A 25983-nucleotide genomic window follows, 5' to 3' on the forward strand; every position below is an offset into this window, starting at 1 on the left:
CAGGATAGATTGAATTCATGGTTAAAAAAATTGTTTTGTGCTCTTCTGTCAAAAATATGAAAGAACTTCAGTAAGTGGGTTATGGACACACAGACTATGTTGTGGTCCTCTAAAACAAGTGGCCCCTGAATATATCTGAAAGAAAGGCACATGGTAGGAATCCCACACTTATTTTGCATTTTAGTTCTTCAAAAGTTGTAGCCCCTAAAACTTGTTCCATCTAGTATTCTAAGTGTCATTTTAACATGTAGCGTAAGAAGATCTTCTCAAGTACTCCATATCAGTACATGTCAGTGCTTAATGGATCTTTAAAAGGCATTTTTGTGCTATTTACACACACACAAAAAGCTTTTATGATGACTTTAAAGGTGTCAGTGACCAGGCTATCCCTGGTCATATTCAACGTATGTTCTTAAGGAAATATCTACCAACTGGACAAGTGAAATGTTAATTAGCTCTATTCAAATCATACAACAAAATGAATGTTTATCAAGATTAGCATTTTTTCATAGAACGAAGCTGCAATAAGCACCACTAAATGAATATTTTAGGACAATATATAATATTAATTCAAAGTGAGCTTGAAATAGGACAAAGTGAAGAAAGCAGATGACAAAATTTGACTCCATATTTTTGTTAGAAAACAAATCTTTAAACACAGAGAAAGAGCAGAAAGGAAAAGGGGGATAGTTGAAGAAGAAGAGGGGAATACAAAAATGTATTCCAGCAATGGCGACCTGAATGGATATCTCACATATAAGTTTTATCTTTCTAACTACATGTACAAGTGTATATTATGTTTATAACTAGAAAAGGATTGTTTTAAAATTCTAGTGGGTTTACTGGCGTCTATGGTATGAATATTAAACGTTTCTTGAAAACCCAGGTAGTGAAGGCTTGATTAGTTCCCAGCCTGGTGCTTTGGGATATCCTATGACCTTCAAGAACTGAATCTAATGAGAGGTATTAGGGCGCTGGGTGTGAGCAGTGGAACTTGGGTCCCTTCTTCCAGGCTTCTGGTTTTGTTTCACACCCCCCACCCCCACTGCGATCTGCTGGCTCTTCACAGGCTCTAAAGCTGGGGTGGTGGTGGTGGTGGTGGTGGTGGTGGTGGTGGTGGTGGTGGTGGTTTGTTATGGATTACAATACCCCAAATTGTGAACCATCACAAATCTTTTCTCTTTATGACTTGAGTATCTCAGGATTTTTTTTTAAACTAGAGGTAGGGAGTTGACACTTGATATTTCTAGTAAGCTGTATATTAAAATAGCATTTGTAGTAGTAGACTATGAAGGTTTCAGTTGGTTCCATTCTTAAAAAACGAAAATGTGAAATAAACTGAGGCTTGTTATCACTAAAGATAGCATTAATGTTATTTTCTCTATTTTAGGGAAAAGTTAATTAAAGAAAGGGTGGAAGGGTACTGTTGGAAGCAGGTAATGTAACATGCTGTGAGTTTGCTTGTCATTTCATCCTAAAGATTTTAGTGTGAAGAAGGTAACAGTCTAATGCTGCCTGATATCATCTCTCCAAATCAAACTGAGCAGAAAAACAAAAGCACCTGGAGGAGAAAGCCATGGTAACAAAGCACAGAGACTCAAGACTGGGGTGGTTTCCTGAAACTGCTACTTTTTCAGCAAGGCTACCTAGCTGGTGCTTTTTTAAGGTCACCTTCACACTTTGCTGAGTTCTCATTGCTAAACGTAGAAGCACTACTTTGTAAGGGTCAACATTGAAGCCATTCATATTGTTTAAAATGAGATAAAGTTATTTATTTATTTATTTTTTATTTTTTGGTTTTTCGAGACAGAGTTTCTCTGTGTAGCTTTGCGCCTTTCCTGGGACTCACTTGGTAGCCCAGGCTGGCCTCAAACTCACAGAGATCCGCCTGCCTCTGCCTCCCGAGTGCTGGGATTAAAGGTGTGCGCCACCACCACCCAGCGAGATAAAGTTATTATGAATAGAACGGGTATCATAATTTTTTTTAGACAGGGTTTCTCTGTGTAGTTTTGGAGCCTGTTCTGGATCTCATTCTGTAGACCAGGTTAGCCTCCAACTCACAGAGATCCACCTGACTCTGCCTCCTGAGTGCTGGGATTAAAGGTGTGTGTCACCACTGCCCAGCTGGCTATCATAATTTACTAAGATACTACTCTGTTTCAAACCTATAGGCATAACTTTTAAGACAGATGTTTAAACTCAGCAAACTACTCTATAAATATAAATGCTGAGGTCTGGTTGCTCACACCAAGTAAGTTTCAAGTCCTATACAGGGAGAATGAGGAGTTGAACTTAGTCTATCTCTCCATAGCTTGAAGGGAGAGGCTGAGTAGACAATATGCATTAAAAAAATGAGTGGTCTGATGTAGAATTAGTAACTGCTAGGCCAAACACTTTTCAAGCTTTTACCAATGTATGTATAACCTGGGGTCATTATTGAAAATCAATTATTGTTCAGTAAGTCACTCATTCAGTTCTAATGAGGTCCCAGGTGATCTGTGGAGAGTATTTTGTGTAGCAAGAGGAAGCACTAGGACCTTTCAGATAAGGGAACCTTAAACTCCCACGGGAGAAAATGTGGGTTTCAGAGGTCACAAGCCAATTTCATTCTGCCTAGTAACCCATAGTGAACCTAGCCCATAGTAGGTTGCAACTTTGCATGCTTTTGCCTCTTCATCTTCCTTGTGCCTGAAGGATCCCATGCTCATTGTATTTTATTATAGTGAAGACAGAAGATGTGGAGAGCATTATCTTAGGACTCTCTGGGTTTGGGTGAGCAAAGAAGAATCTGCAGCAAACTTCAACTGCTTTTCCAATTCATCCCACAACATCTCCTTTGAGAAAGATAAGATATTAAACATTCTTCATTTCAAAGAGTTAAAAGTCTACCATGGGCCAGAGCTGATGACTGGCTTCCAGCTTTGCTTGTCTAGACTACTTTAGTGTGTTCTCCATGTTGCTGAGCAGAACCTGTGTAGTGGATGAAAGGGATGTGTTCTTTAGAGACTCTTTGGAGAGAACTCATTCAACATACAAACTTAGAGCTCCAGATGCTGAAAAAAAATCCTCAGAAGAAAGACACACACACACACACACACACACACACACACACACACACACACACACACACACACACACAATCTCCATATCTATCTGTGTGTGCATCAGAAGCCATGTGGAGTTAAAAAGAATGCCAGCCTAGAAGGAAAGGACGTCATCAAAATTTGAGGATTGAGTATGGTGATGCATGCCTTTAATCCCAGCACTTGGGAAACTGATTTGTGAGTTCAAGGGCAGTGGTCTATATAGCAAGATTTAAGCCATCCAGGCTTGTATAGTGAGGCCTGATCTCAAAAAAAAAAAAAAAAAACAAACTTAAACAAAAAAAATTAAAAAAAATCCTCAAAATTTGAAGTGGATCATACAGGGTTGTCTAGAACAAGAACAAAAGCCTTGTTTGGGAATTTAATGATGATTTTCCAGCAGTTAATCACTCCTTTTAGGCATGACTGATTCTCACCAAAATTGAAATGAACAGCAAGAAAAGTACAGCAAGGAAGAAACCATGATAACAATCCTGCATTTTCTTCCTCCTTCGTGTAGGTATTGATCAAGACAGGATTCTGCCAGTCCAAAGAGAAGGCAGTCTCACTAGTTTCTGTAGATGTGGCCCACAATGGAAAAGGGAAAATGATGGCTTGTGAAGAAAATCAGAGGAGCCAAAGATCAAAGCTTCTTTCTATTTTCCACGGTAACTAAACTTAGGGCTTCCTTTATATCTGCTGTGTGGAAGGCTTGTTGCATTGCATTGACATCTGATTCCAACAATATCCATCTTCATAAGACCGTCTGTGTCTGCTTGCAAAAGATTGTCCAACTGGTTCTGTTAACTGTTGACATTCCCTCATAGAAGGAGGTAGGAATGCCGGGCGGTGGTGGCGCACGCCTTTAATCCCAGCACTTGGGAGGCAGAGCCAGGTGGATCTCTGTGAGTTCGAGGCCAGCCTGGGCTACCAAGTGAGTTCCAGGAAAGGCACAAAGCTACACAGAGAAACCCTGTCTCGAAAAACCAAAAAAAAAAAAAAAAAAAAAAAAAAAAAGAAGGAGGTAGGGAGGTCACTGGACCCTCACTTCAGTGTCCAGCCACTCCTCCCAGGCAGTATTATGCCAGTCTGTCCTAACTGCATGTAGTTTCTGGGAGAGGTATGTAGGCGATGGGAAAACAAGGAGAAAGGGGCTCCATCTGTTGTTATGGCTAAGCTTCATCCTTGGAGGGTGAGCACTTTTTGGTGCAGCTGCTTTGGGGCCACTTGTGCTCCTGATAGTAGCTCCTCATGCATACTCTGTAAGCTCTATAAACTCATTAATTTCCCAGGGAAACTGTGGTGGGTCAGAAGTTTGGTTTTTGTCATTGGATCCTTAAAGGAAGGAGATAGATTACCTAGGCTCCTGCCAAGGAGAACATTCTTACAAGGTCCTTCTGTGGCTTGAAATTCTTCATGAGTACTGTTTGGGCCTGAGCTGCTTAACAACAGGTGTGAGAAACTCTTAGATTAGACACGGCCTTGGTTGGGTGTTTGCCTGTGGGTGTCTAACTGAGCTGAGTGAGGAGCAGGCTGGAAGAGGGACCCCAGCAAGGGGTCTTGGAGGCTGTTTAGGTCCACAGGGGAATCCAAGTGTCTGAGAGCTGACATCATCATGGCTTGTGGGCCACTGGGGAAAACAGGTTGAGAAGGCAACACCCAGAGACCAGGAGAAGCACATAGTACTGAGTATATAACTTCCTACTAGGTCAGAGTCAGTGTGTACCACAGGGAACAAGAAGGATGCTGAGACACCCACCAAATGCTTCCAATTGTGCTACCTCTGTGAGTTGCCAGGGAATTAAGACACTATAAACAGACAAATGTCTTTGGACAGATGAATGGATTCCCGTGGAATAGAAAGACAGTTGATTTTGTTCAGAAACATAGGGTAGGGTCAAGTTTTCTAAATGATGTTTTTCAGACTTTACAAATGACAAACTTATATTTTTATCTTGAAGATAGTCAATGCAAGTTTAGAAAATAATTAAACAATAGGGATTTTAAAAATTCAATATACATATGTCAATTGCTATTGCTTCTCTTCCAGGGGTTCACAGTTTGATTCAGGATACCTATATGGCAGCTCTCAAATATCTGTATCTCTAATTCCAGGGAATCTGATAAGCTCTTCTGGCCTACAAAGGACACGAGGCTCACAAGTGTGCACAGACATACATGCAGGCAAAAATATCTATACAAAAAAATTAAGTTAAAAAGAAAGATGTCCATTTAATGTACCAAGATACCAAGTCTTTGTTAGAATATACATTATTTTCTGAATCAACACTGCAGACATCACTATCCTTTAAAAAAGGGAGTGGGCAGGCACAGCAACAGTATTAGCCTGAAGAACATTTGGTATGGTAGTCTTGGGCATCGGGAAGGGACCAATTCTAAACCTAGACTTCTCATGTAAGATTAGTGAGATCTCCGAGATGCTGTGCTCTTCCCTGCTAGTGCGGATAACGGTAGGGATTGCTGAGAGTACTAAATGAGATAATTCATAATTTTACTGAAAACCAAGCCTGGAATAGAAAGTGCTTAATAGATACTACAGTAACAATAGGACGTATATCAACAACAAAATAAACTCTAACATTAACTCAATATGTTTTGGATTCTTTTAAACGGAACCCTGTTGAGTAAAAATGAGAGCTGGGTAAGGAACCGGATTGGTGCGGGAAAAACTACATTTCCCAGTAGGCTGCTGTGGCCAAGGGCTGTTTTCTCTTATTTCCGGGTATGTCATGTGACTCTCAGACTGCGCTATGGCGGAAGCAGAGGAGCAGGTAAACGCTGGCAGAGCTAGTTCGGGGCAACTGGGACATGGAGACCTGAGTGAGGGGGTCTGGGGCGCGGAGGGCCGGGATTGAGACTGTCCTGGCCCGGCTAGTTGGGGCGGCCCCTCCCCTCGGGGATAGCGTCATGCACACCTCCACAGTCCGAGCCGGCCTAGCCTCGGCTCAGCCCTGCGGGTTTATGTTAAGTGGAATTTTTCGAAGAAGGCAAGTCGAGACTGGGCTATGCAAGGCTGAAGGGATTATCCCTGTTGCTGGTAAGACTTAGAAGGCAACGTCCAGCCTGCAGCTCAGAAGGTAGCACTGAGATGTTGAGTAGAAATTACTGCTTCATTTTCATACAGCCGTTCTGATAGCCACACATTAGGGCAAAGAACAAAAACTGAATGAAACTGACAGAAGACTAAGGCCGGACCTTAGAAGAGACCCCAGGAGTTGTCGTTTCTAGTTTCACTTCAGTTTGACATATACAATATTTCCCTTTCTTACATTAAATGGCCTGTCTGCCACTTGCTGTGATGCTCCTTAAGAAGAGATATGGTGATGAGCTGTTTACTGTCATAAGAGACACTGGCTTGTAGTATACTTTTTACCATTCACATCCATGCTTATTTTATGTATGCCAAAAATTAAGGAATTTGCCTTGGGAGAATGTGGGTTTGGCATTGTGTTAGCAAAAGCCTCTTACCCATCATTTGTGCAAACTATCTTTTGCACTGCAGGCCAAAGGGGAACAAACAGAACTTGCCTTCCCAGCAGGCCTTACTCAGTTTGACTACTGTGAGTCGGTTTTTCACATTGGGCATTTCCATTTCTGTTGAAACATAGCTGTGGTTTTGTAGAACAAAACAAAAGCCCCAGTTCGTTGAATTCTTAGATTAGATCCAGTGTGATAGAACTTATATTCCCACTCATGCAGAAGAGGAGTTTGACAAAGCTGTCTGGTGTTAAACTAGAAAATCAGGTAGATGATAAGATGTTTCACACTTGTACAGTGCTTTCCAGCTTCAAAAGCCCCTTTCACACGACAGTTGGTCCTTCCAAAAGAGTTCTGTGAGGTAAATGTTTTTTTTCTGATACAGAAGTCATACAAAGCCTCCATGTCTCAAACCCTTTCCTCCCAAACTGTGGTAAAACAGTGCCCATATGGTAATTACCGACCAGGGCCTTGTGCAGGCACCCTTTACATGCTCTGACTTCATTTCCGACCAGCATCTTCCTCTTGTACCACTCTGTCTCATACTGCCTTTCTTGTTCTGTAAACCAGCCAGGCATGTTTCCTCCCCAGAACCTTTGCTCACACTGGCCCTTTTCAGGATTTCTGATATCTACAGGGTGTTCCCCTTTACTTTCCTCATGCCTCTGTGGAATTTTGCTTCCTGATTGAGACCGCCTGCTCATTCTTTGAAACCATCTTCTGATAATATTCTGCATAATATTTATGTCTTAAAATTTTTGTTTTTCTTGTGTATTTTCACTTTTGCATGCTATATGGTACGAATTTATTCACTATTGATGACCAATATTGGGATATTGCTTGATACTTAATACATTAAATTATTGGATTTTATAGATAAATGGATTGAAATTCAGTCAATTTGAATTTTCTCATGCCCACATCTATAATGTTTTAGTCTCATGTTTTCAAAACTCACATTTTTTACTAGACCACTTTGCACTTTGCTTTTTAAAATATGCTGAAGAACCTAAATCTAAATTTCATATATATATATATATATATATATATATATTTATATATTTATATGAACTTTAAGAAGTAAAATTAGCCCTTACCATCTTGATGGCTTTCCTTTTAGCCCTTATTCCTCCTGTGGTGTTTCCAATGTACTATTGGAAAGAGCATTCCTTCCCAGTTGGTACCAGTGTACATTCATAACTTGTTCTATGAATTCATAAAAAGTTATGATTCTATAATTATATTGGTATTATTAGTTCTTTGAAGATTAAAAAGAGCAGGCTTTTCTTATTTTCTGGATTGGTACATTTTGCACTTACAGTAAGAGCCATTAAAATCTGATAGTAGGCCTTTGTCAAACAGTTTTTTGATGACAAAGTTCACAAAAATCAAGTGAGTAAATGTGCTCATATTTTGCCACCTTGCATATTTTTGGAAATCATGGCATCTTTTTTTCTTCCTCTTGAGTCCTTTAGGAGTTGACATGTGTATTAAATGAACTACCATGACAAATTACAGAGGGAGGCAAAGCATTTTCTTGGTACCCTGTTCTGTAAATGCAAACATCCTTCCAAGATGAATAGCACAAATTAAACCCATTGGCTTATCTTTCCTGAGTGTTGTGTTCTTTGATGATTGTCTCCCCTTTAATTTTATGAATAGCCAAAATGGTGACATCTGTACTGAGTTAACATACTATAAAAAATTCACAGTTTAAAACTGAAATCACTGCTTGAGTATGGGTAAACAGATGTCTTTAAGTCATAATGGAAGCCTTGATTTTGCTGAATGTAGAAAAAGTACTTTGTAAAAGTAACATTTGTGTTTTATAGTTCATAGAAAGCTAATAGCCACAGCTCTGCCTGGAATTCTTGTAACCAGCAGTTTTGCTTATTTCTGGAACGATTTATAGGTGGCTTTTATCGTCACAGATGCCCAACAGTGTTTGTCCCGACCTCTCATGAATAACACTCTGCTTGAAGTCTGGTGGGTGTATTTGTCTCCTGCGAATTGCTGAATCCTCAGAATGAGGACCATATCTTCCTCATGTCTGTATCTCCCCAAGAGCTAGTGGTTTCCAAACCCTAAGTGCTGAAATGAATCTAGTAGGAGGAGAACACTTGTAACTGTCACATGTGAATCCTGTTCAGTAGAGTTTGTGGGAAATCATTGTATCATATTTAAAATGTTGGGCTGTTACTCCTTCAGGTGTAATATGGATCACATTGTCTACATTTCTTCCTCTTAGCCTTCACACACTTTCATCCTGCCTACCCAGCCACAAAATTAACCATCTGTTTCTTGGCTGAAGGAGAGAGTTTTAAATTTCATTTCCACTGCTGCATCTTAGAAATTAGGGGGGTTCCATCTTTATTGCAGGTTATCAGATGGTTCAGTCTATGCTGATGAATATCAATGTGCATATAAAATAAAAATCAGGTTTGTATATACTTCAGTGCCTCCATTTCCTTGCCTGTTAATTTATTCTCTAAGCTTTGTTATGAAATAAATCCACTAAAGTGGTTAGGATAAAATAGTTATAAATTAGACAAAGATTAATCGTTCAGATCCAGGCTTGGCCAGGGCAACCAAGGTTGGGCTGTTAAGGAAAGTGAAAGTTTAGAAAAGCCAGTGCTTTTTACCTTTAAATCTCAGGTTGGTACCATGAACTTAGGGTCATGACAGTGAAGCTCATGTTGAAGCATTGTGACACCTTCCCCACTGAGTTCCAGAGACACGACTTGAAGATGGAAAACCGTAAGGATCCTTGTGGAATTGAGCCAGGGTTAAGTGGAGGGAATACCCTAAGGAAAAATCTCAATTGGGCATCACAAACTCAAGGCAAGTGTCCACGACCTACGTGGGGTTGGAAATGGTGTTGAGGGGTAAAATGTCCTCCATCCTGGCATTGCTGCTCAGTCCAACTGAAGTTAGGCAGAAATACAGATACTATGTAGATGTAATGTGATTTTTACATTGGAAATGCAGACTTTTATAGAGATGTTTCTGAAAACCATCCTCTAGGTTAAACAACACATCTGTAGGCCACACCTAAATCCTACCTGTCATTTTACGCTTCTAGCATGGAGACATGAGCATGTGATTCTCAGTGATTGCCTAGAGTGGTATAGATTTGTGTAGGGGCTGGAGAGACTAGAAGTCTCCTGGTGTCAGAAATTACTCCCCGTCTGCCTTGCTGGGGATTCAGATCTGATCTAGTCTGGGCCTGGGAGACCACTGCCGGTTCTTTGAGGATGGCAGTAATCAGTCTGATCTGTGCTTTGGGCAGCTGATGAATACCTCAGGGCCAACACAGGTCATAGGGGAAGTCCTTCAGATAGATGATTGGAGTTCGAGAGATTGCTTTGGGAAAGAAAGGTAAATTACTGAATTTATTGTTAAGCTTGCTGCCTAGAATTTGAGTGGCTATACATTTGTGTCAGTGGGTATCTTCTAGCCCAACACCTTTGCCTAAGCCAAACCAGCATGGAGTTTTTAGTTGGACATGAAGCTCACAACTTCAGTCATTTTTAAGTGTGTGATTGAGTTAGATTAAGTGTATTCAAGTTGCTGTACAGCCATCACCACCGTACACACTGAAAGTCTACCTACTGATAACTCCCTATCCCCACATTGCTCTGATCATCTCAATTTTACTCCTGTCTCATATACATAAACTCATACGTTATTTGTGGGCTGTTTTGGTGAGACTTATGTTACATAGAGAACAAGGCAGTTTTAGCTTATGTTTTCATGATTCAAATAAGAGATTTCTTGAGGCTAAAAATGTTGAAAACCATGCAGTCTTTAATTGTAACCTCTGTCATGGTTCAGTCTTGTTTCTTGTATTTGCATATTTAGGCCTTTCTGTTTACTTCTTTGTCTCTAGAACATTAAGCAGAAGGATTGGTCAAAGAATGGAGCTAAGCACCCATACTGGGCTAATATCTGAGGTCTACCATGCATTGCTTACATAACATGGATGGAAGTGTAAATGTGTTGAGGCCGTATCTGTGTTCAGGTAGTTTGTGCTAATGCTGATGTTAGACCTTACAGAGTCCTGAAGCACACATTCTCAACTGGTGCCAACCACTGAAACTTTCACATTATGGCACTGCATTCTTTCTGGTGTAAAAAATATGAAATCGGTTTTTGAGGTTCTGGGCCAGCTCTATTGGTTGATGATTTATGTTGTTTTAATGAGGCACGTGAGGGGACACTCCCCCATTTACCAACTATGTATATTTGAGTGGATTCCACATTAAAAAATATTCTTAGATTTAATATTTTGCTGGAAGAGTAGCCAAGTATGTTTTTAGCACTCTAGATATAGGAAATCGGGATCTCGACACAGGTTTTTAGTATGGGTGTCACAACATTGCTTTGCTAGTGCTATTTAATTAATATTCAGGGAACTCAGGGACCAGAGATATTTTAGAAACCATTAAATTCAGCCTCTATACCTCATTTTTCTGGCCTAAGGGGTTAGAAATGTTTAAATTCTGTGTTATAGACATCCAGATGTTAAAACATTTAGCATTATGAGTGGAATATGATAGATGGTCAGTAACAAAGTCAGAGTAGTAACTATAAAAATTTATAAAAATCAATTTCTACTGTGTGTTTAAGGTATACAGCATGATGTTATGAGAAGCATATATATTCATATATATATTCATATATATTCATAAAGTGGTTACCATAGTGAAACATGAAGATACGCATCCCTTCTCAGAATTGTTCATTTTCTCATAATTAATCTGCTCTTTCACAAAAATCCTTACAATTCATTGAATATACTCTTAGTAGCTATGGTCCTTATTTTGTCCCTGAGCTCTTTAGAACACTTATTCCTTCATATCTGCTGCGTTGTGTCCTGTGACCTGCATTAACCATTTCCACACACCCTGTTTAGTAGCTACTGCTTTATTATATTTGCCTACTTGACATTTCCTGCTTTTCTATTGCACATATAAGGAGATAATGCAACAGACCCATCACAGCTCTCCTCATCCCTTGTCTTTCTAGTAAAAGCTATCCTACAGTTATCTGAAGTGATAGAGTGGCTTTGATTAGCATTTCTGAGATTAGAGAGTCTGAGCACCTTTTAATGTACCAATTGCCCATTTTAAAATGTCTTCTTTGGAGAAATGTTTGTTTAGGACCTGTTTTTAATTAGGTTTGGGAGGTTAGCCCTTTGTGAAGTGTATGGCTGACAAATAATTTTCCCAGCCCATAGGCTGTCTTTATATATCATTTGCTTGGCTATGCAGAAGATTTTTAGTTTGATGCAGTATCATTTATTTTTACATCTACAGCTTTAGCTTTTTGTGAGATATCCAAGAAATCAATGCTAAGGCTAATGTCGAGTGAGCTTTCTCTATGGAGCTTCAGGGGAGGAGAGCTTAACTTTGGGCGTTTTGTCCACTGTGCGTGGCTTTCATTCTTCTAGATGTAGAGACCTCGTTCTTCCAGCGTCATTATAAGTGATGAACCCTTTCCCATTGTGGGGAAATTTCCAGGATGCTCGTGGGAAATTAGTTAGTGCTGCTTACTTGGGTTATTTCTGACCTCTATATTCAGTTGGAATAGTGACTTCATTTTAAAAGTGGAATGTGTAGAAGAGCTAGATCAAGATGGTAAGACAACTAAAACCAGGAAATGGATGGCTAGTGCAGAGGAGAAATGACTTAGAAGGGTAGGTGGGATACTTGCCATTAACTGTCTGGACAACTTCACATGGTAGGAAAGCTGGATTTCTCTCTCTCTCTCTCTCTCTCTCTCTCTCTCTCTCTGTTTTGCAGATGTAAGAACAACCAGTTGTTTTGGAGTATTGCAGCTTCAAACTAATGAGTTCTAAGATTCTGAGTCACATTAAATGAAACAAACTGTATGGGCATGAGGAAGAGATTCTCTGGTTTATCCCTGTTAATAACACATGTATAGTAAAATTCTTAATTGCATGTAGCATCTCTAATTTTCACGTGGTCTTCACAGACAAGGACTATATTTTCCTTAAGACAAGCTACCTCTAGAAGAAGCTGTCTCTTTCCAAGCTTCTATTGTTTTTTGACATGTAAAATAAAGCTGTTGTTTTTGAGCATCAGATTTACATTTATCCTACTATTCATCTTGAATTGATTATAATGTGCATCTGACTTGTTTTAGAATGTTCTTTTTTCCTTAAAAATGTGTTATATCTAAAATGTTGTTACCCCTCTTCCTTTGTTGCTCCCGTTGTTTACCTCATGGATTGTAAAATGCTTACGTTCAGTGTCAGCATATTAGCTGTAACTTTTTATTGCTATTGATAACTATAAGTACGTTAAGTAAATCTTCATTTTGCTGACTTCTTTGAGGACGCGTGGCATCAGCAGATTCTCTCTTTCAGTGGACAGGTGAGAGATGAGCGGGATCAAGTCCATTTTTCCCCTTTTTGCTGTGTTTCCTCCAGAGCAGCAAGATTCATTGTGCAGCAAGAAGGGAACTATGCTAAGTGAAGGAATTTGTCTTAGAGTTACTGGTTTATTACAGGCTTATACCACATTTGATGAGTACCACTGTAGGGAGATTCTTTTTACAAGAACTGTTCTAGGCTTGGGGGTGTGGCTTAGCTGTAGAGTGCTTGCCTAGCATGCACAGAGCCTTGAGTTCAGTCCCCAGCATGACATAAAAACAGACATGGTGTCACATGCCTGTAATGCTAGCACATAGGATGTAGAGGAAGGAGGATCAGAAGTTCAAGGTCTTCATCAGCTTCATAGAGTGTTTAAGACCAGCCTGGAACATGAGAATCTGTCTTTTTTTTTTTTTTTTTTTTTTTTTTTTTTTTTTTTTTTTTTGAGACAGGGTTTCTCTGTGTAGCTTTGCGCCTTTCCTGGATCTCACTTGGTAGCCCAGGCTGGCCTCAAACTCACAGAGATCCGCCTGCCTCTGCCTCCCGAGTGCTGGGATTAAAGGCGTGCGCCACCACCGCCCGGCGAGAATCTGTCTTAATAAACAAACCCACCTCCCATCCCCCGTCCCGAGACACAAACAAATTTCCTCCCTAAAACTTTTAGCAAGACGGTAATTTTGACTCATTGACATAAGAGATTTCAGTATTAACAACCAGCTCATTTGATGTGGCGGTTTCTTGTTCTGCTGTGGTATCAGTGAGGTTTTGCCAGATGGATTTCCATTAGCTGAGTATTCAGATTTCACATATCAAGTTCTTGGGGTAATTTGTTCAGAGTTTGAGAGGGGGAAATCAGAAGCTTGGAGCCCCATAATCCTATCCCTTCCACACCTCCACTCCCACCCCTTACCCATCCCAGGCCAGCCATGGTGAGAAGTTGTAAAAGGGGTGTGAGAGCTGAGCATGTGGAGTCCTCTAAGATGCAGTTGCAAACGACTTTTCCAGAAAAGCAGGTGGGTACAATGATTCTTTCCCATTGCAAATGGTTTTTATTCTCCTGACACCCTCTCTCCTCTGTGCTTGCAGGAAACTGGGTCTCTTGAAGAGTCTACAGATGAATCAGAGGTAAGATGGAGCCTGCAGATTTGCCATGCACCTTGATGCTGTCTTGAGCTTGTTGGCAAAGAAGTATGGCATTCCCAGGGCCTGGAAGATAAGAAAAAGGGCTAGAAGAACAGGGCTGTAAAGATTTAAGGAATTGTGTGCTGGTTGTCTTTAAAACATTAAATGGATTAACTTAAGCATATATAGAGAAAACCAAACAGGAATGTTTCTCTTCATCTTTGGAGACGAAGGCATTAGTCATTACACTATGGATTTCTATCTGTTATCTTGAATGGCGTTTTTACCTGCAGCTATGTATGCTGGGAAGACTGACATAAAGTTTTAGAAACTGATGCCCACCTGCTAAAGCCTGCATGTTTTCACAGTTTTTACATTGTGGTTTTAAGGTGTGTGTGTGTGTGTGTGTGTGTGTGTGTGTGTGTGTGTGTGTGTGTGTATGTATGTATGTATATTTTTTCTCCCTCTTCTTACTTTGACGATTCTGCCCGGCTCCCCACATTTGGTAGACAAGTGCCGCACTGCTGAGTCATGCCCCCAGTCTGTATGTTCATTCATTTTCTTTTTCTTTTTTTCTTTTTCCGAGACAGGGTTTCTCTGTGTAGCTTTGCGCCTTTCCTGGAACTCACTTTGTAGACCAAGCTGGCCTTGAACTCACTGAGATCCGCCTGGCTCTGCCTCCCAAGTGCTAGGATTAAAGGCGTGAGCCACCACCGCCCGGCCATTTTCTTTTTCCATGAATGTGAATGATCATATACCTTATGCTCACTGCCCCTATCTATATTTCCTGAATCAATGAAATTGTAGCTCATTGCTTTAAAAAGAAAACTACTAGGGAGTTTTGTTAAAGACTATTACTCAAGGGAAATAAAATTGTTCTTTTAAAATTGACACTGCTTTGAAAATTGACTCTGTATAAGAAATAGGATGAGCATAATGCAAATTAATTAGATTATAAATTGTGTGGATGGACTAATGGATAATTTGTTTTCTTTTAATATTTTATTTAGGAAAGGCAAATGAAAATGTATCTTGCTAACCTGCAAGAAATTTCTACCAGTGTGACTGTATCTGATAATCTCATCTTTTGTTGATATACATTGCATATTATATGGATTTTGCTTTTCTTGTGAAATAGTAGGTTTATACATACTTCTCCAGATAGCATCATATAGATTATGACATTTTCTGGTCATGGCTCTTAAGATTTCACTGTAGGATTCTTAGTACCATGAGACCCCAGGTGCTTCCTTTCTGAATTTGCTCATAAGTAGAAATGATATCTGCTAGTGTCTGGCAGTGTGTGGAAGAACAGTTCCGATGATCTCTGAGAAAGGAACACTGTCTTCTATTGTGTATGATTTTCATTGATTTTGAAAAGTGAAACCAAATGAAGAGTTTGGCAAGGGTGGTAGTGTTGATATAGTTGGGAGTTATACTAGGTGACTAAGGACCAGGAATTAAATTTGATGGATTAAAAAATGTTGTTAAAAACCAACACTTCTCTCAAAAAACTAAAAACCAAAACCAAAAAATACCCCAACACTTCAGTTTTGTAAAAGAAAATTTTAATTTACTTATATTTTTTTATGAGTGCTCTGCATGTATGATGCAGAAGAGGGCACCAGATCTCATTACAGATGGTTGTGAGCTACCATGTGGTTGCTGGGAATTGAACTTAGGACCTCTGGAAGAGCAGCCAGTGCTCTTAACTGCTGAGGCATTTCTAGAGCACCCAACACATCAGTTTTAAGAGGAGATCCAAGGAGAGAGAAGAGCACCATATGTGGGCTGAAACATTGGGGTCTGCTTTGTAAGAAGGCTGCATTGGCCGTGTATGATTCATACAACAACTGAAATAGCCAAGTTTTGGTTGATTTTTGTCTGTAGTGCATTCCATTGAGGCAAAGATTCAAGTACATACTTTGCATCTCTTAGTCCCTGGCCAAGGTGTGTAATAACAGAATGGCTAATTACTGTCACCTCTATCCTTATAGTTTTTGCTACTGTTATTAAAAAACATACTTTCTAAACATGATGACTTTGAGGTGGTTTAGTTTATTCACAGTTCTGATGGAATGAGTATGTTTCATAAGTTAAATAGTTTAGTTTTAAACATTAAAATTAAAATGAATTGGCAGCTGAAGCTATTCAAAATAATATGGCGAGTGAGAAATTAATCTTCAAATAAAATCAACTTCTAGGCATTTCAGCCCCATGGAGAGTTCCCTTGCAGTTTTGTTGAAGTGAAAACCAGTCATTGTGAGAAATCAGGAGAAGTTATTTTTAAATCAGAAAATGCACCACACAAAATTATTTAATCTCACGTGCTAAACAGAGGTTATGAATCATTTATTGAAAATTCAATTGATTTTTTTTTACTCATATTAATTGTAATATACAGGTTTCTAGCAACTAGTACCTACAATGGTAATTACCCTGTTCTGAATTGATTGCTGTGTAAAATAGTGTAGACTTACAGGGTTCCATTTTTCTAGGTAGCCCTTAGATTAAAAATCTGTTCTTTTATTTAAAGACCTATTAGTATTAAAATAGGCTCTGCTGATTATTGCATCATTCAGGTATGGATAAACATTCCCTTTGAAGCAAATCTTATGAATATTATCCTTTTAGAAACTTGTAGAACTTTCTGGATGTAAGATTTTCACTCCATGTATCTGCCATTTATTATAGATTAAAAAGATAAACATGGCCTAATAGACCTTTGAATGTAATTTGTAATTTTACTGCTTGGAAGGAAAATTATTTCTGACAGTTCAAGATTGACTAATTGATCACTCAAATACTTATTGAATACTAGGATACTACAGTGCACCAGTGCTGATCAAGAAGGTGGACAATAAACAAGAATACTTATTAGGATATGTCAGATAATAAATGTAGATTAAAAATGTGTTTGGGGAGGTGGGGAAGATATGGGAGGAGTTTGGGGAAAACTGCAATCAGAGTGTATTGTGTAGAAAGTATTTTCAGTTAAAAAAGAAACAACATTGATTGAGGGGAATGGGGAGCAGCCTGAGGGGTTGATGGTTTACCTTTCATTGTAAGTGACAGTTTTTCTGATAGAGTGATCTTGTGTCCTTATTTTGGACGGCATCAAGCTTGGGCCTTGAGAGTAACCTTTATCAGGCAGAGCAGTGACTGCCCCAGCCCCTGACTCAGAATGAGAATTGTTTGATTCTTGGATTGTATTCACAAAGTGAAAATGATTTAAGAAGCAAATGAAAACTGTTTAGCTTAGTTTTGGCTCTGGGCATACAGCTCCATACCTACTAATTTTAACCTTCTGCTTTCAATGTTAATCTAGTAACAGAAAGAATGTTTCTCCAGAAATATCTCTTTCCTTATCCCCAGAACCTGTGACTATGACATATTACAGAACCAAGAGGAGTTAAGGTTGGCGCTCAGCTCACTTTGAGATATGGAGTTTCTTTGGAACATGTGGGCAGGACCAGTGGGATCTTAAGGGTCTTGACAGATGGAACAGAAAGCCAGAAGAGAGTATGGTCTGGTGTGGTGTGTGTGGTGTGGTATGCGGTGTATGTAGTATGTGGTGTGTTGTATGGCATGGTGTGGTATGGTCTGTGGTGTGTTGTGTGGCATGGTGTGGTGTGGGGTATGGTGTGGTGTGTGGTGTGGTATGGTGTGGTATGGTATGATGTGACGTGGTATGTATGTGAATCCTGCTCAGGGCTATTTGCTGTGGACTTCCTACTACAGAATTGTAGACAGATGTGCATTGTTTAAAGGAACAGTATTTGTCATCATGTTTTATAGTACTGATAGGAAACTAATGCATTAAATAGTTTGATTGGATGACCTTGTGTCCACAGTTCTCTCACGTGGCTTACTTTATAGTTTAGGGAGTGAAATACATCCAGACAAGGGAAGGCATCCTGGAAGCACTTGGTGTTTAAACTGGTTATCCTAGGATGTCGTGGGGAGCTGTTTGTAAAGATGTGTGTATCTTTCTGATGACTCTTCTCAAATATTGTTTAATTAATGATTTCACTTGACAGTTGGGGTCCAAATCTGCTTTGTAGAGGCTTGAAGGCTTCTTTCTCTGTAGACCAAAAATGCTATAAGGAATCTGCATAGTTCTGTGGTTCTTTTCATCCCAGGTTGATACTTTGTTTATAAATATAGAGATTACCATGTACCTGTTCTGTCATGTTTCTTTACTTCAGAATATGACTGGTTCCTTCAGCAATCTCAGAGGACTAAATTGATCTCCTTGTACAGAGAGAGATTGGAGAGGGCCAACCACTGGAAGAGCTTGAGATTTTAGGCTCTTGTCATTGTTCTCAGCACCAAGGGACTGGGCAGTTTGGGAGTTTTGGCTTTGTGATAGGCATCTGGGAGAGGCTCTTGTTAATCTGTAGGAAACGGCAGTACCTCCTCTTCTTTTTTCATTAGCCAGACTCACACTTAGCTGTGTTTGAGTACTTCTGTTTTTCCTCATGGATGTTCAGGATCAAACCCCAGGGCCAGAGTGTGCTAGAGAAGTGCTCTGTCACAGAACTGCATCCTGAGCTGAAGTCAAAGGCAATGAATGTGTCGTTGTTATAAGGAGTCAAAGAAGTATTTAGATTCCAAGTGTTTCTGTTCATTCGATAGTATGTTCTAGCAGTGTACTTGGAAGTTAGCACTTGAAGGAGGAGATGAGTTCTGCAATTTAAACTTGTGGTATTACACTTGTTACTTACAAAACTTTAAAAAACTGACATTCACTGGATACTGCCAGATACTATACTTTATGAACAGTTTGTACATTTAAATTTTACAAAAACTCCCCGATATTATCATCCCTTTTAAAAGTAGGGTAACTCAGGTTTTAAGATACTTGCCCAGTGTATATGGGTTATCTGTGGTGCAGCCAGTAGAAGATACATTTCTTTAGGATCAACTGCTTGGTTTGGAAGCAATTGATTAAATTGGGCAAAAAAATGAAGTAAAGGTTTGCAGCTCTAATCTTGCTTTATGTGCCCCTGTACATTCAAGTTAGCACGGGCCAAGGTACAAGTATTAACCTTTCATAGTTTATACTAGTATATTACCTTCCAAAGATAGACACAGTCTCTCTCTGTATATGCTATGTATCATATATATTTAAACACATGATAGAAGTAAGTGACTTAAAGAACGTAAAGACAATACTCTTCAATAAGTAATTGAGATTTCATATTCAGAAAATGTTATTGAACTTAAGGAAAGTGTGACTTAATGAATACAGCATCCTTTCCTTTCTGGTCTTTCTGTCCAGTATGTTTTGGGCCCTTATATTTCTTTGGAACCAGATTAGAAATTTCTTCTAGGGTTCTTTCTCTACAGATAGGGTGTTTTGGCTTATATCAAATGATATCTCTAAATGGTATGCAGGTGACTTTGGCTTCTTAAAGGATTAATAAATGTTCAGACTCTCCTTTAGTAGTCATTTTCTTCAAACAATGGCACAAAAAGACAGATCTTGTCGCTCTCCAGGGTGCAGGGGTCAGGCCTGCTAGCCTTGAAGCACCTGGTGCTGCTGGACTCCTGCAGTTCATCTCATGTAGTCACTGAGCTCTTTGGGAAAGAAGCCACTATTATTTCCTGAAAGCGTTCATATATTACTGTATTTCCATGTTAAGGGACAGTGGGAAACTTGAGGGTTCCTGTGCTTTCAAAGTTTTCATAGAACTTGTAGCTCACATAGCCTGGGCCAGGTGCTTTGCTAAAGGAGAGAGGCAGTCCTTTTAGGCTTTGATTTACTCAGTTTATTTTGTTTGTCTTTCAGAAGTACTGTGTCAACATCCCTTACCTAAGATAGTCCACTTGAAAGGAGGAAACATTTATATAGATGATGGTTTCAGAGGGTTTTCTTACTCTTGGTTGTTTGACTCTGTAGCTTTGCACCTGTGGTGTCATAGAATATAATGGTGAGAGCATGTGACAGGAATCCTGTTCACTTGATGACAGGTGGGAAGGGAAGAGGAGTCGGGAGAGATAGAGAGAGTGAATATGAGAATATAAGAATATGAGAGACAATGAAAATGAAACTGAGGATCAGTGTCCCAATCTCTGCAAAGACTTGCCTCCAGTGACCTAAGTTCCTTCCATTAGTCTCGGTCACAGGTCCTCTCACCTCAGAGTACCCAGACTGGGGAGTGACCCTAGTGCTTAGGCTTACTGTTGTTTTCTGATTTATTTTGCTTTGTCTTTGTTTTCTAGTAAAGTTTTTGTGCCACCAGGATTCCCTTGGTCCTTCAGCATTCAAGGCTGAGACTCCCATATCATGTGTCTAGCATGCCAGCCTGCTGAAGAATGATGCAGAAAGATGGTGGGCAGGGCGGAAAGAGGTCACGGGTAGGAGTAAAGGGGGCTATGATTATAGGCGGAGTTGAGTTGTGGGTGCAGAGTATTGGGAGGAGGCTAGAAAGCAATTGCCTACTTTTTCTTCAGGCAGCTTATGACTTCTGAAAAAAATAGGCTGTAGGCTTAAAAAAAATCAAGGTATCATTACCTTGATTTTGGTAATTGCTTTCATTTTAATGTTATTGTTAGTTGTGAATGGATATAGAAATGATTGTGTTGTAAGAAGTTTGTGTGGAGCTGGTTACCAGATGCTTCTATACATTTAGAAAAGGAACATGCAATTAGACATGCCTAGGAAGCATTAAGTCTCTGCTAAACCAGCCATTTCAAGGATTTAACATTTGCCCTTTGTCATATAACAGGGTACAAATTTTAAATATAAGGTTTTTTGAAAACTGAATTTACATGGTCTTTGCTTTCTATCTCTGCTAGGAAAGGAGGAGCATCATTTCTATAACTTTATCTAAATTTCCAGTTTATACTGCCTTACTCTGTTTAGAGCTTCCTTTTCCTCTGTCTGTATCTTAAGGGTTTCTATCCACCTGCGGTTGCTTGGGTTCCTAGTCTCTGATATGAAGTGTGGAGATCTCAGTGGGGATACCTTAGGGGAGCCGCTTGCTAAACTTGGGTCTTCTGCAACTACAGACATTTGTTTTGATTGGTCTTTATTGGGTACCCACAGTTTTGTTAGGTGAAGTTCAGAACAATGAAAAGGCATAAACCCTGCTTCTAAGGATCTTGTGATCACCAGAGGATATTGGGAAGGAAGGAAAAGAGGGTTATGTTGGCTTTAGTGGCGGAAATTGTCCACCTGAATGGCATATCTTGAAGATTGGTGAGGTTATTCCATATGGCTGGGAGGAAATGAAAAGCTTATTTGCTTTTCTCATTTTCCTCCTCTTCTATATATTCTTATCGCTTTCCCAATATAAAACATATGATGAGAGTTGATCCTGTTTATGGTGTGTGGCACAGGGCATGGGAACCTTCACCTTATTTCTTTCTCCTTGAATTGAACATGAAATTCTGATACCACAGGGCAAAGGAGAGAGCAGGGTTTATGAAGACTGCCTGACTTGTGCATCTTAAGCAGTGCTCTTCAATTATTACAGGCTCAACTTTTCCTCCCTTTCCTAGTTAGAGTATTTGAGTGAGGGGTGAGGCTCCAAAGCACGGGGATTTCGGTTCACTTGATATGGTTTGAACGATATTGAATGGTGGCATTTATTTTTATTTTGATAAAAATAGCATTTATTTTTATAAGAAATGCAGTGCATATTTGTTTTAGAATGTATTGGCGCAATATCAGAGCAGTGATCCCCTCCCTCCTCTTTAGCATGACATAGGTCAAGTTATCACCCCTGTCCCCTAGATGAAGAGCATGAAGCTTGAGGGAGGTTACTATTTGATGTGTATTCTTCTATTTTTATTCCCTGGAGAAAAATTTGCATTGTCCAGAGTGTTTCCTGATGCGTTTCACCTGGCAAGCATCAAGAAGATGCTTCCTGGGGATGATGCTAATGTCTGTAAAATATTTTATCAGTGGAATCTTATTAAGTGGTATTTGACTTTGGTACCATAGGCTGTTTGAATTGAGTGATGTTTGTTTTCTGGGACAGTCTTACACATTATAGGTTATCTCACCCACACTGACCTCTCTGTAGGAGCTGGGAGTTGCCAGTAGCAGCTTCTTGCCACATGCCCAAGTTATGGCCAAAGTGTCTTTAGGCACTTCCTGGGGAACAGAAACCACCTGATTACGAGTAACTTGCCAATATGTGTTTTATACTTTTAAAAGTAATGTGTAACAGGAGGGATGAGGGGTGTGTGTTTGGTGGAGAGTGGGATGGAGGGAGCGAGTACTGGGTAAGAAGACTGTAACTGGGGGTCATTTTAGGGGTGAGGTAGAAGCCACAGGGGTGAGGAAACTCCCTGGAATCTGTGAGGTTGACCCTTGTGAAGACTGTTAGTAATGGAGGATATGGAGCCAGGCAGGGCTTCTATTGGAGGGACTGGGGCACCAACCCAGTCACAAAACCTTCTACCTACAGTTTGTCCTGCCTGCAAGATGTACTGGGGTAAAGGTGGCACAGAACGTGTAGGATTGGCCAACCAGTGACTGGTCCAACTTGAGACCCACGCCATGAGATGGAGCCCATACCTGATACTGCCTGGAGGGCCAGGAACTAGAGGCTGGATAGCTCAGAGACTTAGGATAGAACCAAATCTGACTGACCAAAACAACAACAACAAAAACAACAAAAAAAGTCAATGTGATGAGACCTAATGATATTGTGCTATACTCATAGATTGGTGCCTAGCCCAGTTGTCATCAGAGAGGCTTCATCCAGCAACTGATGGAAACAGATGCAGAGACCCTCAGCCAAATATTAGGCAGAGCTGGGGGAATTCTATGGAAGAGGGGGAGGAAGGATTGTAGGTGCCAGAGGGATTAAGGATACCATAAGAACACGGCCCAAAGAATCAATTAACCTGGGCTCATAGGGACTCAAGAGACTGAACTGACCATTAGGGAGCCTATATGGGTCTGACCTAGTTCCTCTGCATGTGTTATGGTTGTGTTCTTGTGGGACACCTACAGTGGGAGTGGGGGCTGTCTCTGACTATTTTGCCTGCTTTTGGGACCCTTTTCCTCCTACTGGGTTGCCTCGTACAGCCTTGATATGAGGGTATGTGCCTAGTCTTGTTGTATCTTGTTATTCTTTGTTCAGTTGATATCCATGGGAAGTCTGCTCTTTTCTGAAGAAAAATGGAGGAGGTGTGGATCTAGGGAAGAGGGGAGGTGGGGGACAGGGACTGGGAGGACGGGAGGGAGGGGAAACTGGTTGGGATATAATAGATGAGAGAAGAATAAATAAATTAATTAAAAAAAGCAAAGGCAAGAAGGGAAATATGATAAGACCGAAAAAAAAAATATGTTTAGGCATGAAGAATCATGGTGACTTTTCTATACATTTGAAAAAGCAGATCTGAGACATCTATATTAATTTATCAATTTCAATTTTCAGTGGTTTTTATGATTTTTTCCATATTAGCAATAATTCTTTTTTTTAGCAATAATTCTTAAAAGATGAAAATGTAACATTATTTTCATAATACAACAATGCAGTTGTGTATCTGTCAGCAGCCAAGTAGAAAGGCATCCTGGAAGCTGTGACCACTGTTGTTTTATTAGAGGTAGTCGGTTATTTTCATGTCAGTTTCGTGAGAAGTGTGGTCATTGAGGCAGCTGTAATACCTTGTATTATTAATGGAAATCAGGAATTACTCTCTCAGCTTCATTATGTAGTTTTCTTGATCTATTTTGACACTTTAGAAAGAGCCGTGAAGTCATCTTTCTTACCAGGTGCTCATCTTTTTACATAAATCAAACACTGCTTCTATAATAGAAGTGTAGCACACAGTAATTAATAGTGCAGGTTGTCTTTTTAAAGTGATCACGTTTATTTTGCACACTTTGGGGAGTGCATTAGACAGCTAGCCAAAGGCCTTAGCCCCCGACTGACTGCGCCTCACCTGTAGTGTCTTTTCATAAATCCCTTTCCTTGGCCTGTGACTCCTCTACCCTTTCTGAAGATGGGCTTTTTGTTTGTTTGCTTTTTGGCTTCCTTCCTTCCTTCCTTCCTTCCTTCCTTCCTTCCTTCCTTCCTTCCTTCCTTCCTTCCTTCCTTCCTTCCTCCCTCCCTCCCTCCCTCCCTCCCTCCCTCCCTCCCTCCCTCCCTCCCTCCCTCCCTCTCTCTCTCTCTCTCTCTTTCTTTCTTTCTTTTGCAGGGGTTGGGAGGGTGTTCAAGAGAGGGTTTCTCTGTGTAGCCCTGGCTATCCTGGAACTTGCTTTGTAGACCATGCTGACCTTGAACTCATAGAGAATCGCTTGCCTCTGCCTCCTGAGTGTTGGAATTAAAGGCATATTCTGTGTACTAAATTTGAAGGAGTCCTGTGTATGTGCACATTTATGTATAACATAGTTTCAAGTAAATGTGTATGTCCAGAAATATGTGATTTCCATTTGTTTCTGTTGCTTGTTTATAATACTCTGTGGAAATGGTTAGAGCTGTTCCTTAAAATATTTTTATGTTTTTGAGTTTCAAATTGTGTTTTGTTTGACATTAATTTCAATAATGCCTTTAATATTTTCCTAATTTGTATATGTTCTCTGTTTTCTCTAACAAATTATAATTGATCAGAAATATTAACATGTGTCATGGATCTTCTATTGAGTAAAATTATTGGTAATGAGAGACAATTTAAAATACAAATATTCTGAAATTCAAATGTTCTGATATTGGATTTTGGTAGTTATATTTTATATATTGAACTTGTAAGAATGAGTACAATTTTGAGTATTTCAGTTTTCCTCAAGTAATTAGAGTCCTAGACAGAATGTCCTAGAGGAAGCAAACCTTTATTTTAGACTTTCATAACCATGGTTGATTATTGATTTGCTTTTTATTAACACTTGGTTTTTACTGTGGAAATTCAAGCTGCATGAGAGCAGTTTTTTGTTTTTGTTTTTGTTTTTTTTTTAAACACTGAGAAATTCTTTGAGGATGTTAGTGTCTCCCTATTGTATCCAGCTTTAAAACATTGGATATTTATTAAAAGGATTTGCCCCTAGTCAGATGTAGCTGATGACAGGAAACTAGGTAAACCATTCATCTGATTAAATTTCCTAATGGTTCAGCTGAGGTGTCCTGGAAGGGGAATGCCATCTGCACAGAGTGATGACGGGTTGCCGAGTAGTGACTTCCTGGAGATGTTTTTACAAGCTTAATCTGGGCTTTATGTGATGTCTCACCTCTTTTCTTTAGCTAATGTTGTCAATTTTGGTTTCTAAAGTTAAAGTTGAATTTAATAAAGAAGTGGTATCCAAAAACAAATGTAATTTCTGTATAAATAGGAGGAATAGAAAGTGGAATGATTGACATCTGGTGCATGTGAAACTGGGGACTGAACTGATGACCTGTGTATTGTAATCATGCACTGAGCTATGTCCTAGCCCCATTTAATGTTTTTATTTTGAGAGGGTCTTGCTAAGTTAACACTGTTGGCCTTGAACTCAAGTGTACTCCAGGTAAGCCTCAAACTTGCAATTCCCAAGTAGCTGGGATTATAGGTCTATACCACCAATCCCAGCTAACATTTTTTCTCTTTGTAAGTGAAATTCAGGTTTTTATTTGGATCATAACAGTGATACATTGTATGAAATATATTAATGTGTGAACAAAGATATTGGCAAAAATTGCAGTAGGATGAAAATGTAGAATCCATTAGCTGGACTAAATTTTTTTATACTTGAATTTAAATGATGAGAATGATATTACTGTTGGTACACAAGACCAGGTGAAGTGCCCTGGACTTGGCTGGGATATTCATCCTCCCAGGACACACTGACAAAAGGAAGAGCTACTGAGCAGGTTCTTACAGAGAAACCTTTAATAACTTTAATTTGTTATTTCCTAAAATGATTTTTCTCCCTTTAAGTTCAAAACT

General features: G+C 39.6%; 1 protein-coding gene across 1 annotated transcript in view; it reads left to right on the forward strand.

The window, feature by feature from the left end:
- Window positions 1-5737: 5737 nt before the first annotated feature.
- The window catches only part of Vps41 (VPS41 subunit of HOPS complex), a 166266-nt gene continuing 146020 nt past the window's right edge, over window positions 5738-25983 (forward strand). The window contains exons 1-2 of the mRNA XM_006988909.4: window positions 5738-5875; window positions 14065-14103. Of these exons, the coding sequence (XP_006988971.1) occupies window positions 5855-5875; window positions 14065-14103 (60 nt within the window). The 5' untranslated portion in view covers window positions 5738-5854. The remainder of the gene's footprint in view (window positions 5876-14064; window positions 14104-25983) is intronic.

This window comes from Peromyscus maniculatus, chromosome 5, assembly GCF_049852395.1.
Source record: "Peromyscus maniculatus bairdii isolate BWxNUB_F1_BW_parent chromosome 5, HU_Pman_BW_mat_3.1, whole genome shotgun sequence".
NCBI lineage: Eukaryota > Metazoa > Chordata > Mammalia > Rodentia > Cricetidae > Peromyscus > Peromyscus maniculatus.